The sequence below is a fragment of the Cyprinodon tularosa genome, unplaced genomic scaffold (assembly GCF_016077235.1).
Source record: "Cyprinodon tularosa strain WSP-4 unplaced genomic scaffold, ASM1607723v1 ctg755, whole genome shotgun sequence".
In the NCBI taxonomy this organism is placed as follows: domain Eukaryota; kingdom Metazoa; phylum Chordata; class Actinopteri; order Cyprinodontiformes; family Cyprinodontidae; genus Cyprinodon; species Cyprinodon tularosa.
Genome location: NW_024039513.1, coordinates 166,925 through 181,062, shown reverse-complemented (window position 1 = coordinate 181,062; position 14,138 = coordinate 166,925). Strand labels below are relative to the sequence as shown.

At 36.0% G+C, this 14,138-nt stretch overlaps 1 protein-coding gene across 1 annotated transcript in view; it reads right to left on the bottom strand.

The window, feature by feature from the left end:
* LOC119773278 (VPS10 domain-containing receptor SorCS3-like) overlaps positions 1-14,138 on the bottom strand; it is a 95,643-nt gene that overhangs the window by 45,151 nt on the left and 36,354 nt on the right. Inside the window, exons 2-6 of the mRNA XM_038270212.1 lie at positions 9,125-9,192; positions 6,979-7,078; positions 4,092-4,250; positions 3,908-3,981; positions 2,985-3,049 (exon numbers count right to left, since the gene is read on the bottom strand). Of these exons, the coding sequence (XP_038126140.1) occupies positions 2,985-3,049; positions 3,908-3,981; positions 4,092-4,250; positions 6,979-7,078; positions 9,125-9,192 (466 nt within the window). The remainder of the gene's footprint in view (positions 1-2,984; positions 3,050-3,907; positions 3,982-4,091; positions 4,251-6,978; positions 7,079-9,124; positions 9,193-14,138) is intronic.

Here is a 14,138-nt window from a genome sequence, read left to right as displayed (position 1 = left end):
ACAAACAAGAGAGGATATCATATAAATATATCAAGCACCAATATCTTCAGGAGGGATCTTCACCTTATTACTGGTAAATATACACGCCTGCCAAAAAGGGTGGGGCAATGGGGTATGTCGTCCTGGATCCAGCGTAGAGCTGGGAGCAGGAACCAGCCCCTCCAACTTAAATGCTTTTTTTTTATCAATATATTTTTTTTACAGACCAAAAACATATGTAACCAAAGAATGCACTTTTGTTTTCGTATTTAAGTTAAAAATCTTTCGCAGTTATTATTTTCCACCAATTTTCCATTGCTGTATTGTGGAAGTGTCCCCAACCCCCTGTTCCAACCAAGTGGCACTGATGCTGCTTTTTAAAAGTTTATTTCACTATTCCGATAAAATACATCAGACTAAATCTTACTATGATGCAGGTAGACACAGCAGAATATAGGTCAGGCAGTGATTCCATCGCTTTTACACAGCCGAAGGTACGACTTAACTTTGTATCGATGTCACTACTGATAGCCCTCTCTCTGGCTGTTATTGTTTGTTCCAGCTCTTATGGTGCTTACAAACTTTGTAGTTTTTGTAAGAGATCTGTTGTTTATCTTTACAAGATGAAGTTTCAATTAGTATCACTCATATAGGTATTGTTAAGAGGCTGCTCGAATTTAGATTATGCTGACATGAATACCAGCTGCGGAGGTGTAGATGAATAAAAAGACAATACTACTGTAGAACATTAACTTAAAAAATATTTTGACCATAGTATTTTGTGCTCCAATTTAAGCTTGTCTCACAAACAGAAGTCCATAGTAAGGATTAGTTGAGACTGGAGCACGTATAGAAAGCCAAAAGTCCCACATCCATCCATCCATTTTCTGACATGCTTGATCCCAAGTGGAGTCGCGAGGGGTGCTGGTGCCTCTCCAGCTATCTATGGGCGAGAGGCGGGGTACAAACTGGACAGGTCGCCAGTCCATCGCAGCCAAAAATCCTACATATTTAATATACTTAAAAGTAGCAAGATTTCTATTTGTAAAGATCAATATTTCAGTGCTGTTCATGATTAATGAATTAACTTCATAGAAATATTTATTTTATCTTAAACAATAAATATTTCTTTATTTAGGTTATCTATAGCTATTTCCCAGTCATTTAATTTATTTCAACGTTTGCCTTACAAATCCAAATTTTGTCGTGCTACCTGCAAATATTAAAGGTTACTTTAGTACAGTATGTGCAGTTTTATGCATGGTTTTACCAAATATTTGGATCAAATATGGATCAATCAAGACCTTAGCTATTTCCATACTTTTTATACATATATTATATACAGAAATTATAGAGTGACCTGAGTAGATTGGTTGTCTACATTTCAAGAGTTTTATCTAGTTTTTACCCTCATCCTCCTGTTTGTCCTGATAAATATTCTCTGAATCCGAGTTCTTCCTTAAATGCAGTGATTGACCTGTTGGTTCAGGTTCATACTGGTATGGTTTTATATCCATTGCTCCCACAAACTCTTACAGTATTTCTTACTGCTCCAGAAAGGCTTCTTCTGTAATTACTACTATTAAGTCATTGGAAAGTGAAGGGGTGTTCTTGTCTATTCAGCGTTTTTTTGTTGTTGCTGTACCTTAAAGTTACAGCAAATCTGAAAATTATCCAGTCACTCTTAAAATAATACAGTTGCCAACTGAAGAAGGAGATTGATATAGCATATAGCTAATGTATTTGATTAAACCCCTGTCAGGTGATAGGGGATATTTGTACTGGAGGTAAATGAATAATCGATAAAGTCAGTAGTATCCATACTGACATTAAACATGACTTGGAAACTAACTAATGGCAATATACCAACCAGACTAGTGTTTTTCTAATGTTATATGCTTAATCCAAAGTACTTGTCTGTGTATGTTGCAGAGTTGAAGAGCAATTAAAAATGTTTCCAAGTTTTGTGTTTTTGGAAAGTTATTGTTCTTCATTCAAACTCATTAAGACCTAAACATATTACAAAACTGAGCAAAAAAAGGGAATTTATGAAGTAAGAGTCAAAGAAGTAAGAACTAAAACAGAGGTTTAACAATGATTATAAACATTTTAGTCAGAGAGAACAGATGCATCAGCTTCATTTTCAAATAAATCGATGCAGTGGTGAAAGGTTGTCTCAATGGCCCCACACTGTTTTGTGTAATGATTTTAATGCCCTGTTCATTATAACTGATAAAAGGGTGATAAATCTGTACATTAATTAGCAGGATTAGATGTTGCACATATCTGAATTTCCATTTACTTTAATTCCATTTGCTAAATGACTAGGATGATATTTTGGGATGTAACATGTAACATTTTATCAGCAGTTATTTAGGTTTAAAAACTTTTTTATTATGAATACGCTGTGTTGCTTGTCATACTCCATTCTCTAATTTAATATAGATTTTGTTAAAAAAAATTCTTTCTTTTTTTAATAAAAGCTTAAAATTAAAACTTTTAAATTGCTAAATTGTTATATGTGCACTTGTTCTTAAAATTATTTGAAATTATGTTCTTAGAATTCGAGGCTGCCATAAATTCTGACTAGGCTTGTGCACTGTTCCTCCTGCATACTGTAAACAGTTTGAGATATTACTGAGTGAGACAAGAGTTTACATGCTAATTTGGCTTCATATTTTGTTCCCCTCAGAAAGAGAGTCGTATGTCTCTCAAGCAGGAACCCCCTATAATTGGTTTGACAGAATATTCAACAACGTTTAGAAACAGGGGAGCTCAACTTTAGCCAATGAAACACAGGGGATAGATTAAGGAGAGGGAACATCTATCAACCTGCTAAATCTCTGAGTTTTTTTTCCAGGAGACACCTATTCAGCTCTACGAGACTTTAGGGACCAATCTGAGCAGTAGAACAGGTCTCATCTTGCCCGTGACCTCTCTCTAAATGAGAGGCAAAGGGGTCCTGTGGGTCCTGCTACAGCAGTGAACTGAAGTGCAGCACTCACGGCCTTTTGCGATGCGCGTCTCGATGTGTACCACATCTGATTCTCTGTCCAGCCCCATTACCGCCCTTCAGAGAATGGAAAGTGCAGAAGGAAACAGAGGGAACAGGAATAGGGTTTGGTAGATACGAAAAGGATAAATGAGAATTAGAGAAAAAGAAGAGAAAGCTTTGTTGATCATAGCAGCAATGGATGGACATCGCTGTGCTCAGAAACCCAAAAAAGTATCTTTTTTTTATCTCCTGTAAATGACTCAGGGTAAAATGTGTAGCAGCAGTGACAATTAATCTCAATTCACAGAGTCGTCAACAAGGGAAACAAAAAGGGAAGGGAGGTGACAAAATGTCCACTGTTTCCATAAATACCAACATTGGCCAATGGGAACTGGTTTGAAATTGCAGGCAGCTGCAACAAATTTGAAAAATAACTTTTTGACATAATGTGCATGAAGGAATACTATTGAGGAGCAGAAATAATGCATTGTTTCAGGCTGTGCCATACCAACTGTGCTCCACTAATTTATGAAACATCTGACTGTTCACACATGTGGAGAGGGTGTCCTCCAACCACCCTCATTTCTTTTTTCAATGAAAACAAGAACACAGTTGGCTGGACACATACCATGCCCAACTGGGTAAACGGACTCATCAATATTCACTGCCTTGTGTCTGCGCAGTAAAGACCACTAAACGACACCAACAACAAAAACAGCATGTTGTGTTTGTGCTTCAGAAAAGAAAGCACAATATTATATCAAGCCTACGTGAGGTGGATGTAATCAGTTTTGAGCTTGACTTCCATGTGGGTAGAGGGTATTTTCGGCAAGAGATCATTGGATTCATCAGGATGGCTGTTGAACGAACTTAATAATTTTGATGATATTTAAAGAACACAGCATGTAAAAAAACATAATAGAATAATTGTACCAGTAGAATCTTCCTGGCATCACATTTTCATGGACAAGCTGCCATTTCTTCCCAAAGTCCATTGAGCTGTAGAGCTGAAAAAAAAAATTAAGATGCATTGCTTTAAATACTTAAAGTATGATAATGCTAATGGACTTTAAGTAAAAATGAATGAAAAAAATAGTGGAATTTTCTCTGAACATACCTTGTAATCATGACTATAAGCTAGTACCCAGTTCTCCTGTGCAGGATGGAAGAGGAGGCTCAGGATGTTGAAGTTAATGGGATACTTTTCGAAGCTTGCCCCTTCATCTGAACTGATGAGAACAGCACTCTCTACCTCTGGGTCACTAAGCATCAATATCTAGGGTACAGGAAGCCAAGTGAGAGGATAGAACAATATAAAGGAGCAAACTAGAGAAATCTTGATGGAGCAGATATTAGAAAAAAAAATAAATATAAGGGAACAGTTGCATCTCAATGAATTAGGATATCATCAAATACACATTGTCTACAGTAATTAAAGCAATATAATATATATGTATAATTCTGCTTATTGGTGTTAATAACTGTTACTGAAAACCCCAAATTCTTTCTCTCAGAAATGTTGAATACTAAATAAAATGATGTGTTTTGTTTTTCTTAATTAAGGAAAGTTTTTTCCATGCACTGTGCAGTATATGTAGTCTATACTTGGCTGGGGATCCTTTTGCATTAATTTCTTCTTTATGAATGGTTGCATTCTCTAACTGTATGTTAGTGGTTGCCAAGGTCTTCATTGTTGGGTGTCTCACATTTTTCTCTAATAATACAACACATGGTCATTTAAAAGCAAAAATGCATTCGGCCAAGTAGGCAGGATCTACTGTGAGAAAAAAATCAGCATTGCCATAAATCTTTTTATTAAAGAATAGCATAATGTGTTTTTCAAATTATAGATCGATGAGCTAACTGTGGGTCAAACAAATGGAACAAAAAACTATGGGTACCCAAATTATTGCTAACTGGAAAAACCTCCTATTGGACATTAAGCAACTTTGTCCTTTTCTTTATCAAGACTCAGTAGTCTTGAATCTTAAATCAAATGCAGAATTTGTTGTAATCTATATAACTTTAAAGGGGACACCATGCAAAATCTGTTGTTTTTGTATCCTGTAAAAAGATGTACTTGGAGTATGTCTTTTCGTGACATCATTAGATGCTGTTTGGATCATTTATTATTTATTTCATTCATTTTCTTTTCTCTTTCACATGTTTCGTATTACATCACATTTTTCTAGTGTGGAACCGGTGTTCAACTTGAAGGATACCAAAGGAATAAGCAGATATATCTAAATGTTTGGTTATTGGATGTATTAATCCACAAAAGTAGTTAAACAGTCCCTGAGCATCAGAAATTCTCAGAATGTGCCTCTTTATTTGACTTTTCATATAAACATGGCAATATCAGTGTGGATAGTCTTCTTTGCACAAAACACTTCATTGGATAAATAGTGTTTCAGTGACATCTGCCCCTATTAAAATAAATAATAAAATGCATATGGGCTCTTTTTAGATACTTCTGCAACTGGATGGATGGATGGATGGATGGATGGATGGATGGATGGATGGATGGATGGATGGATGGATGGATGGATGGATGGATGGATGGATGGATGGATGGATGGATGGATGGATGGATGGATGGATGGATGCATTTATACTTTAAAAGATATCTGAAATTTTTTTTTTGTAACAATAATAATAGGATTATGACTGCTGTTAAAACTTGGGCTGGGTGAATATTTTATATCACAATTTCTTAAAACCCAGTTTACAAATCGCAGAGGGACTCATTTTAATGAGAAACTGATTTCCCCTCTCCAGCCCTTAGGCGTCTGTAAAATGCACAGAGCTGGACCGAAACCACCCAAGAGGGAAAGATAGTTGCAGCTAACATGCAGATCCATGCGGGTGAGGAGAATCAAGACCTTTTCCAAAGAAACAAAATAGTAATGTCCTGCTAAAATGGACTCTGGATAAGAAAACTTTTAAGGTTTGCTGTGAAAATGTAAAATTTGTTTTTTGACAAAATCATTCAGCTTTAAATGTTCCATGTAACCTCCAAGAGTAAACTGATGGTTTTGATCACTTCACATAACATTTTTCTTGCTTAGACTCTGGCTTTAGCATGTTTGGCTGAATGGAAATTTTGTGTTTTGTTGTCCTCTTCTAACACAAGTTTTGAACCTTTGCTATCAAACAACAAATATTGCGAAAGAGAATGGAGTGTAACTTCCCGCCACATGGAGAGGGGGCAGGATGTGAAGTGCCTTATTTATATTTAAATTCACAGCACTAAAACTAGTCATTCAAAAATACACCTTAGAAAATCAGTCAAATTGATGCCTGAGATACTGCAAAAATCCCAAATTTAGAGCAAAGCCTCACAGTTCTGCTCAATTTAGACCACAACTGAATGTTTTTTCCTTAGCCCAGGCAAGATACTGTATTTCTGGGTTAGTATCTGGTTGTCAAGTGGCTTAGTGCAAAAAAATACAATCGTTATAGCCTATCATCAGCAATTCTTAATGAGTGGTAGTTATTAAATTGTTTCTTTTATTATTATTATTCTTAGGCTGTAGTAACCCCTGTAAATTATGCAAAATGTTCTTCCATTCCCTTTAAAATATATTTTAATTTTCATTGATATATTTTAATATAGAGCTCTAAATAACCAGCTTATTTAGCAATGAGCTTCTGTGGGTTACCCTTCTTATGGGTACCGATGAATCTCCTGTGAATAATTTTCAATCAGCAGTTTTCCAATAGTGCTGGTATAAATGACAACAATACATTTTTGCATTAAAAATATATTTTTTTTACAACCCTAGTAAATTAGAAAACCTTCTGAGAAACTGAATTATGTATGCCTATTATCTTTGTGCAATAATATAAATGCTCAAAATAAAAATCCCTGTATAAAACAAATCAAAATACTGTTGCTCCATTGTTCAGGTAAATGGATCATTTAACTTTTGATTATATTCAAATTTATTGAGATGAACCTGTTTGATATCCAGCAGAGGTATAAGTCAATGGAAAATGCTGACCTTTTGCTTGTTGGTAGGGCAGACATACAAGTAGCTTAAAACTGTTCTTGAGCCCACTTTATCATTGAGTTTGTTGTAAGTGCTGCCATAATCAGTGGATCTGTCAGAAAAGAAAACATTGCATGATTATAAAAAAAAAACATTCGAAAAAAAACATTAGATGGAGACTGTTAATATTTGGTATTTTTGGCAATTATCTGTAAATCTCAGTTTTCTTTACAAGAACACCTCTACAGAGAATACCCAGCAATTAGAGATTGATTTTCTGATATTAAGGAAACATTTTGCTTTCAGGTGTGAAACAGATCTGACAAAGGCTGCTGTTGCTTCATATTTCTTCTCTTTCATTGTTGCTACAAAGTGTCATCATCTAATTATCTGGACTCAGCTTTATTTATAAAGACCTAAAAACACTGAGCCTGGTTCTGCTGGAGGTTTGAAGGGATTGCCTTCAAATCAATAAGTCAATGTAATCAACTGATTTTCCTTTGAATCAATTTGACTGTATGATCTGGTGAACTGTAAAGTGCCTTGAGATGATGTGTTGTGAATTGGCACTATATAAATAAATTGAATTGAATTGCCACAAATAGCTCTACATATCAGGAAAAGTTCAAATGAATTGTACAGTTAAAATTGTATAGTAAATGCTCCTAAATGAAAGGATCTACGAATCAACAAATATATTTTATATGGACTTCCAGGATTTGAGATATAAAAAAAATTATATAAACAATGAAAAAAAAAATCTTTCTGTATAAAAGACCCAGACCGAATGAATTTAGAAAAAAAATACAGAAGCTTTTAAAGATGCCTTTACATTACTAACTTGGCTCCAGTGACAAATGTGTTTGTCATTCATTGCTTCTTGTTGCTTCTCTCTACAAACGGCCAATCCATGTTCTCAGTTCTACCTGGGTGGCTCCAAATGTAATTCCACTGAATAATTGGATAGGAACCCACCGCCTGCTATTATTGTCTGGGCATTAACTTAAACTATTCCATTTCCTGTAGAGATTTGTTTCAACAAACCAAACAGTAAAAAACATTTGTATTTAAGTGTTAAGTGCTCCTTGTCCGTTGGTGTATCTGTTTCAGACTGAGAAACGTTTGAACGATGTTATTGCAATGTGAAGTTTCTAGTTGAAAAACAAAATGGGACTTGAGGTCTGTTTAGCAAAATCATGCAGATCACCCATTGATCTGCATGATTTTGCATGCTGCATTTTGCCACCAGTAGAGGCTCAGCAGCTGTAGACTTAAATCATTTTAGGTACATGGAAGCACTCTAATTTACTTGTTGCTTGCCATTGTTAAGCAGGCCCCTTGATAATGAAATATCTCCATCCAGAAATATGGAATTTCAAAGGGAGTTGAGTCAGGTATAAATGCCTCTGGAGAAACAGACATTAAGTTAAAGCTCTTTACTTAGTCGACTGATTGTCTTTTTATGTGTATTTCAGAAAGAAATGAATTCCCTGCAGGCTTCTGGAGAGGTGAGAAAAGGCATATGAGAGACAGCACTGGGTTTTCTGGTATAGTCCTTAATGAATTCTATTCTTATTTATGATCGGACAGAGCTTTGTAAATCAAACCTTAATACATTTGGAATAAAACTGCTGTGACTATATAGCAGTGATTGAATGTCAATTGCTTCTGAAAAAAAAAAGTCACAAATGACAATCGATCAAAAAGTAAATCAGAACGTTTCTAGGTCAGATGAAAAGCACCACGGATCCAAACATAGAAGCTCTCAAATCAGTCATTCGGTTTATCTTTCAGAAACAGCCTTTCAAAAAGTTTCTTTGCTGATGATGGACAGAAGGTAGAGTCTTTTCTACAAGCTTGCTGCAGTCGCAGTGCTGTTATTTATGGGGCTGCAAGAAGCAGAGAGGAGGATGGTTCAAACTTAACCACTTCAGAACGCTTTATTAAAACATACTTCACCGTGGCTTCCACTGCAACTTGATTGTTCATATCCTAGCAAGGGAAAGCACTATATATCATATTTACAATCTAGCATGATCTCCATGAATATATTATTCTTATTGTTTTTTGTTTTGTTTTTTTTTAGAATGGTGCCTTAACCTGTATATATTTAGACTGAAATATCAAAACAGCTATGATTAAATTTAGAAAAACTTACCTCCAAAGCGAGCTCTCTGTAACAGCCCCCAAGTTGAAGTCATATAACTTAGTCAAAATCAGGATCACCTGCAACATTAAGAAAAAAAAGCTGAATTTTTTGTGAGAATTGAAATAGAATTCACATCCTCAAAATTTTTCCCACTTTGTTACGTTCAAGTCACAAATCTAAATTTTATGACGAGCAAATAAAAAGCTGTGCATAGTTACAGTGGGGCAAAAAAGTATTTAGTCAGCCACCAATAGTGCAAGTTCTCCCACTTAAAAAGATGAGAGAGGCCGGTAATTTTCATCATAGATATACCTCAACTATGAGAGACAAAATGAGAAAAAAAAATCCAGAAAATCACATTGTCTGATTTTTAAAGAATTTATTTGCAAAATATGGTTGAAAATAAGTATTTGGTCAATAACAAAAGTTCATCTCAATACTTTGTTATATACCCTTTGTTGGCAATGACAGAGATCAAACGTTTTCTGTAAGTTTTCAAAAGGTTTTCACACACTGTTGCTGGTATTTTGGCCCATTCCTCCATGCAGATCTCCTCTAGAGCAGTGATGTTCTGGGGCTGTCGGTGGGCAACACGGACTTTCAACTCCCTCCAAAGATTTTCTATGGGGTTGAGATCTGGAGACTGGCTAGGCAGGGGCGGATCCAGATCATTTTCATGTGGGGGGCACAGGGGGGACAACGATGAAATCAGGGGGGCCACCTAAAAGTGCCAACAGAATTGAAGGCTGCCACCAACTACTCTCTCCCCACAGTTAGAAAACGAAGTGTAAACAATTACATTTCATATTTAAAGCGTTTTTATGTTTTCATTGGCTACATTAACGTTTTCATATTAATGGCCTTTTTATTTTGCAATTTCAACATTAAAATTTTAAAGTCCCCATGTTTTCATCAACATTCAGCTAGTATGTGCTATTAGAAAAGGTTTTGTTCAACATGGGATGGTCCCTGGCTGCTTTCAGGCTGACCGTCACCTTGACCTTTACTGTTGCCCTCAAAGCTATCATCTTGACCTTTACTGTCCCTGTTCTGAGCCTGTTTCTTCTTAATGAAGAAATCTTTAATGTCTCCTTTTCTCCGTTTCATTGTTAACTCTACCTTTAAAAACATTTATTACAAAACACAGAATACACATAAAAACATTAATTTATGGTTATTGTAACTGGGTTAAAATGATACTTTCCTTGACTATTAAGGTTTAATTAGCATCAAGATAGCATAATCCACATGGATTTAATGTAACAAAGTCAATAATAATATTTTTTTAATAAATAAAATATAAGTAACACTTAAGGACAAAGCTGTAGATAAGTTTCAAAAAATGTTTCACAATAAAAGCTTTATTCAGAAATTATAGGTTTCCTACACACACTCTAACCTGAAAAGCTACAGAGAGCTTTTAATTTGAAATGATACAGGAAATGTTGAGTTCCTGCAGCTTAATGCAAAAACTTTAACAAACAGAACAAAGTTTACCGAAATATGACCAATTATACTATCGAACAGTGGGATGATACAACAAGTGTATTTCAAATAAAGTCATGTTAACTTCTGTACTAGTTAAGGAAAATATGCGGAAATACGGTATAACATTTTAGCAAGCTAGCGCTAGCTTGCTGGACAGATATCATTAACATTAGCGCTGGTTAACTCTATATCACAAAGCAGACTACTTGTAGCTTATATAAATTCAGCACACACACAAACGAAGCCCTTATACAATTGTAACACAGTAAAGAGCCTTCATTTGTAACAAAGTAATCATTGTCTTGTCATACTTATTACATGCAATTATCAAGAAATTTAAATATGTTACCTCTCTTCCAGGACTGTACTTTTAACGGCACTTTTCAAAAGCTTTTGTCGCATTTGAAAGGCAGAATAATAGACATCCATGAAAGCCAATGACAATTGGGGTGGCACACGGGGTGGCCAATCAGATCACAAGGGGGGCGGGTGCCCCCCTTTGCCACCACGGTGGCTCCGCCTCTGTGGCTAGGCCACTCCTGGACCTTGAAATGCTTCTCACGAAGCCACTCCTTCGTTACCCGGGCGGTGTGTTTGGGATCATTGTCATGCTGAAAGACCCAGCCACGTTTCATCTTCAATGCCCTTGCTGATGGAAGGAGGTTTTCACTCAAAATGTGACGATACATGGCCCCATTCATTCTTTCCTTCACATGGATCAGTCGTCCTGGTCCCTTAGCAGAAAAACAGCCCCAAAGCATGATGTTTCCACCCCCATGCTTCACTGTAGGTATGGTGTTCTTTGGATGCAACTCAGCATTCTGTCTCCTCCAAACACGACGAGTAGAGTTTTTACCAAAAAGTTCTATTTTGGTTTCATCTGACCATATGATATTCTCCCAGTCATCGTCTGGATCATCCAAATGCTCTCTAGCAAACTTGAGACGGGCCTTGACATGTACTGGCTTAAGCAGGGGGACACGTCTGGCACTGCAGGATTTGAGTCCCTGGCGGCGTAGTGTGTTACTGATGGTAGCCTTTGTTACTGTGGTCCCAGCTCTCTGCAGGTCATTCACTAGGTCCCCCCGTGTGGTTCTGGGATTTTTACTCACCGTTCTTGTGATCATTTTGACCCCACGGGGTGAGATCTTGCGTGGAGCCCCAGATCGAGGAAGATTATCAGTGGTCTTGTATGTTTTCCATTTTCTAATAATTGATCCCACAGTTGATTTCTTCACACCAAGCTGTTTACCTATTGCAGATTCAGACTTCCCAGCCTGGTGCAGGTCTATCATTTTGTTTCGGGTGTCCTTTGACAGCTCTCTAGTTTTGGCCATGGTGGAGTTTAGACTGTGACTGTTTGAGGTTGTGGACAGGTGTCTTTTATACTGATAACGGGTTCAAACAGATGCCATTAATGAAGGTAACGAGTGGAGGACAGAGGAGCCTCTTACAGAAGAAGTTACAGGTCTGTGAGAGCCAGAAATCTTGCTTGTTTGTAACTGACCAAATACTTATTTTCCACCATATTTTGCAAATAAATTCTTTAAAAATAAGACAATGTGATTTTCTGGATTTTTTTTTCTCATTTTGTCTCTCATAGTTGAGGTATATCTATGATGAAAATTACCGGCCTCTCTCATCTTTTTGACTGGGAGAACTTGCACTATTGGTGGCTGACTAAATACTTTTTTGCCCCACTGTATGTAGTTAACCAAATATGATTTATGCTCCTCATTAAAAGCATGAACCTAGAGAGGGGATTTTTTTTTTTGAATAGCAAATGGACATATCAGTTGGTGACACTAAAGCACTCATAAATATTACTTGCCAACCTACGTAGAAGAACAAGAACACTTTAAGGATACCTACAGTCATTGATGGCACAAAAGTATAATTAAAATGATGAATCACAAATTTTGATTAAGGTAAAGTTTTGTCCACAAAGGTGATAATGAACTTAATGGTTAACATTGAGTTGAATGTCACTTACTACATTTCAGTAAATGCTTATGGATTCTAATGTAAAACTTTTGATTTTATTCAGTTTATTTATATAGCACCGATCCGCATCACATGTCATCTCAAGACTATTTACAAAAACAATTCAATCAGATTATACAGACAGATTGGTTAAAAGTCTTCTATCTGAGAAACCAAGCTGTTTACATAGTGTCATTCACTCCTCCTTGATGAGCACTTAACGAGAGCAGGCATTCATTTGCATTGACTCTGCAGTGATTCCTCACACCAAGCATGCAGCGATAGCAGAGGGGAAAAACTCTTTTTGGACAGAAATAAACCTCCAGTACAACCAGTGTGAGTGACCCTCTGCCGAGACCGACATGAGATTCAAGGGGACAGAAGAAAATATACCAAAGAAACAGAAGAACGGACTCACACAAACTTTCCATGTTAGAAAATTAAGTAAACTAGCCCCTTAATAACAGAAGTCATTGTTGCGAGTCACTTTAATGTAGCACCTGATGAAAATCAGGACATGTTTCCATCGTCATATTTCTCATTATCCCAACTAATCACAGATTACTCTGGTTCTCTTGACCTTATTGACATTTGTTGCAACCTCAACCCAGGAAAAATAAAATAAAACCATTATACCTGGAGCAACTTAGAAGGTTCCCAACACTCAAGATTATTGGTTGGTCTTTGTAACTTCCAGCTGCAATATATTTCCTTCTCTTACTGATCACTGTGCTATAACAGCCTCCCCTCATTACAGATTAATAGAACCAAGAATAACAAAATGAAAACTTAATGAAAACCATTTAAATAACGCTAACTTACAAAAGATCTAAATAATTTATGATAGAATCAAGAAATGTAGATGACTTATCTCCTACTAGTAAATGAGAATGGTTAGAATTTAATATTAAGAAAGAAACAAAAAAACTGATGGCAAATTCAAGGAGACAACAAGTTGATATCATTTCCTAAACTAATCCTCGGTTCACCCCAACTAAATCAGGAAAATCTGGATTAAACCAGCTTTGATCCGAACTATAAGAACTTCACATACAAAGAGCAATTTAAGCCTTTTTCTGTTTAGGTACCAAGTGGAATTAGGATGTCTGTACAAAAATCAGTTTTATTGTTGTTGTTTTTTTATTTAGAAAAAAGTACACTAATTATAAAAAAAATAAAATAACTAACTACTACTAACTAGTAGGGAGGAGTTCTTACAAAACTCCTCATATTCACCAGTATTCTAACTAAGAATCTATCTCCTTTTTTTTTTTTTTAGCTCTACTCAAGATAGAATCTGATGAGAAGATAGACATTTTAAAGACCCCATTGAATCTAACATCACTTTGATTAAACTTGACAATAATCCCATCTAGACCAGGTGATACCAGATTGCCAGTTTTGGGAAATCAAGTTTGGTGAGTTTAGTAAGCATAAACATCCACTTTCAAGACTTATCTGTTCTTGTCATTCAATTTTTACTTTATAAAAGGTTATAAAGCTGTCCAATTCAGTGTTACCTAATTTGGATAAATAAAACTCACTACATAGA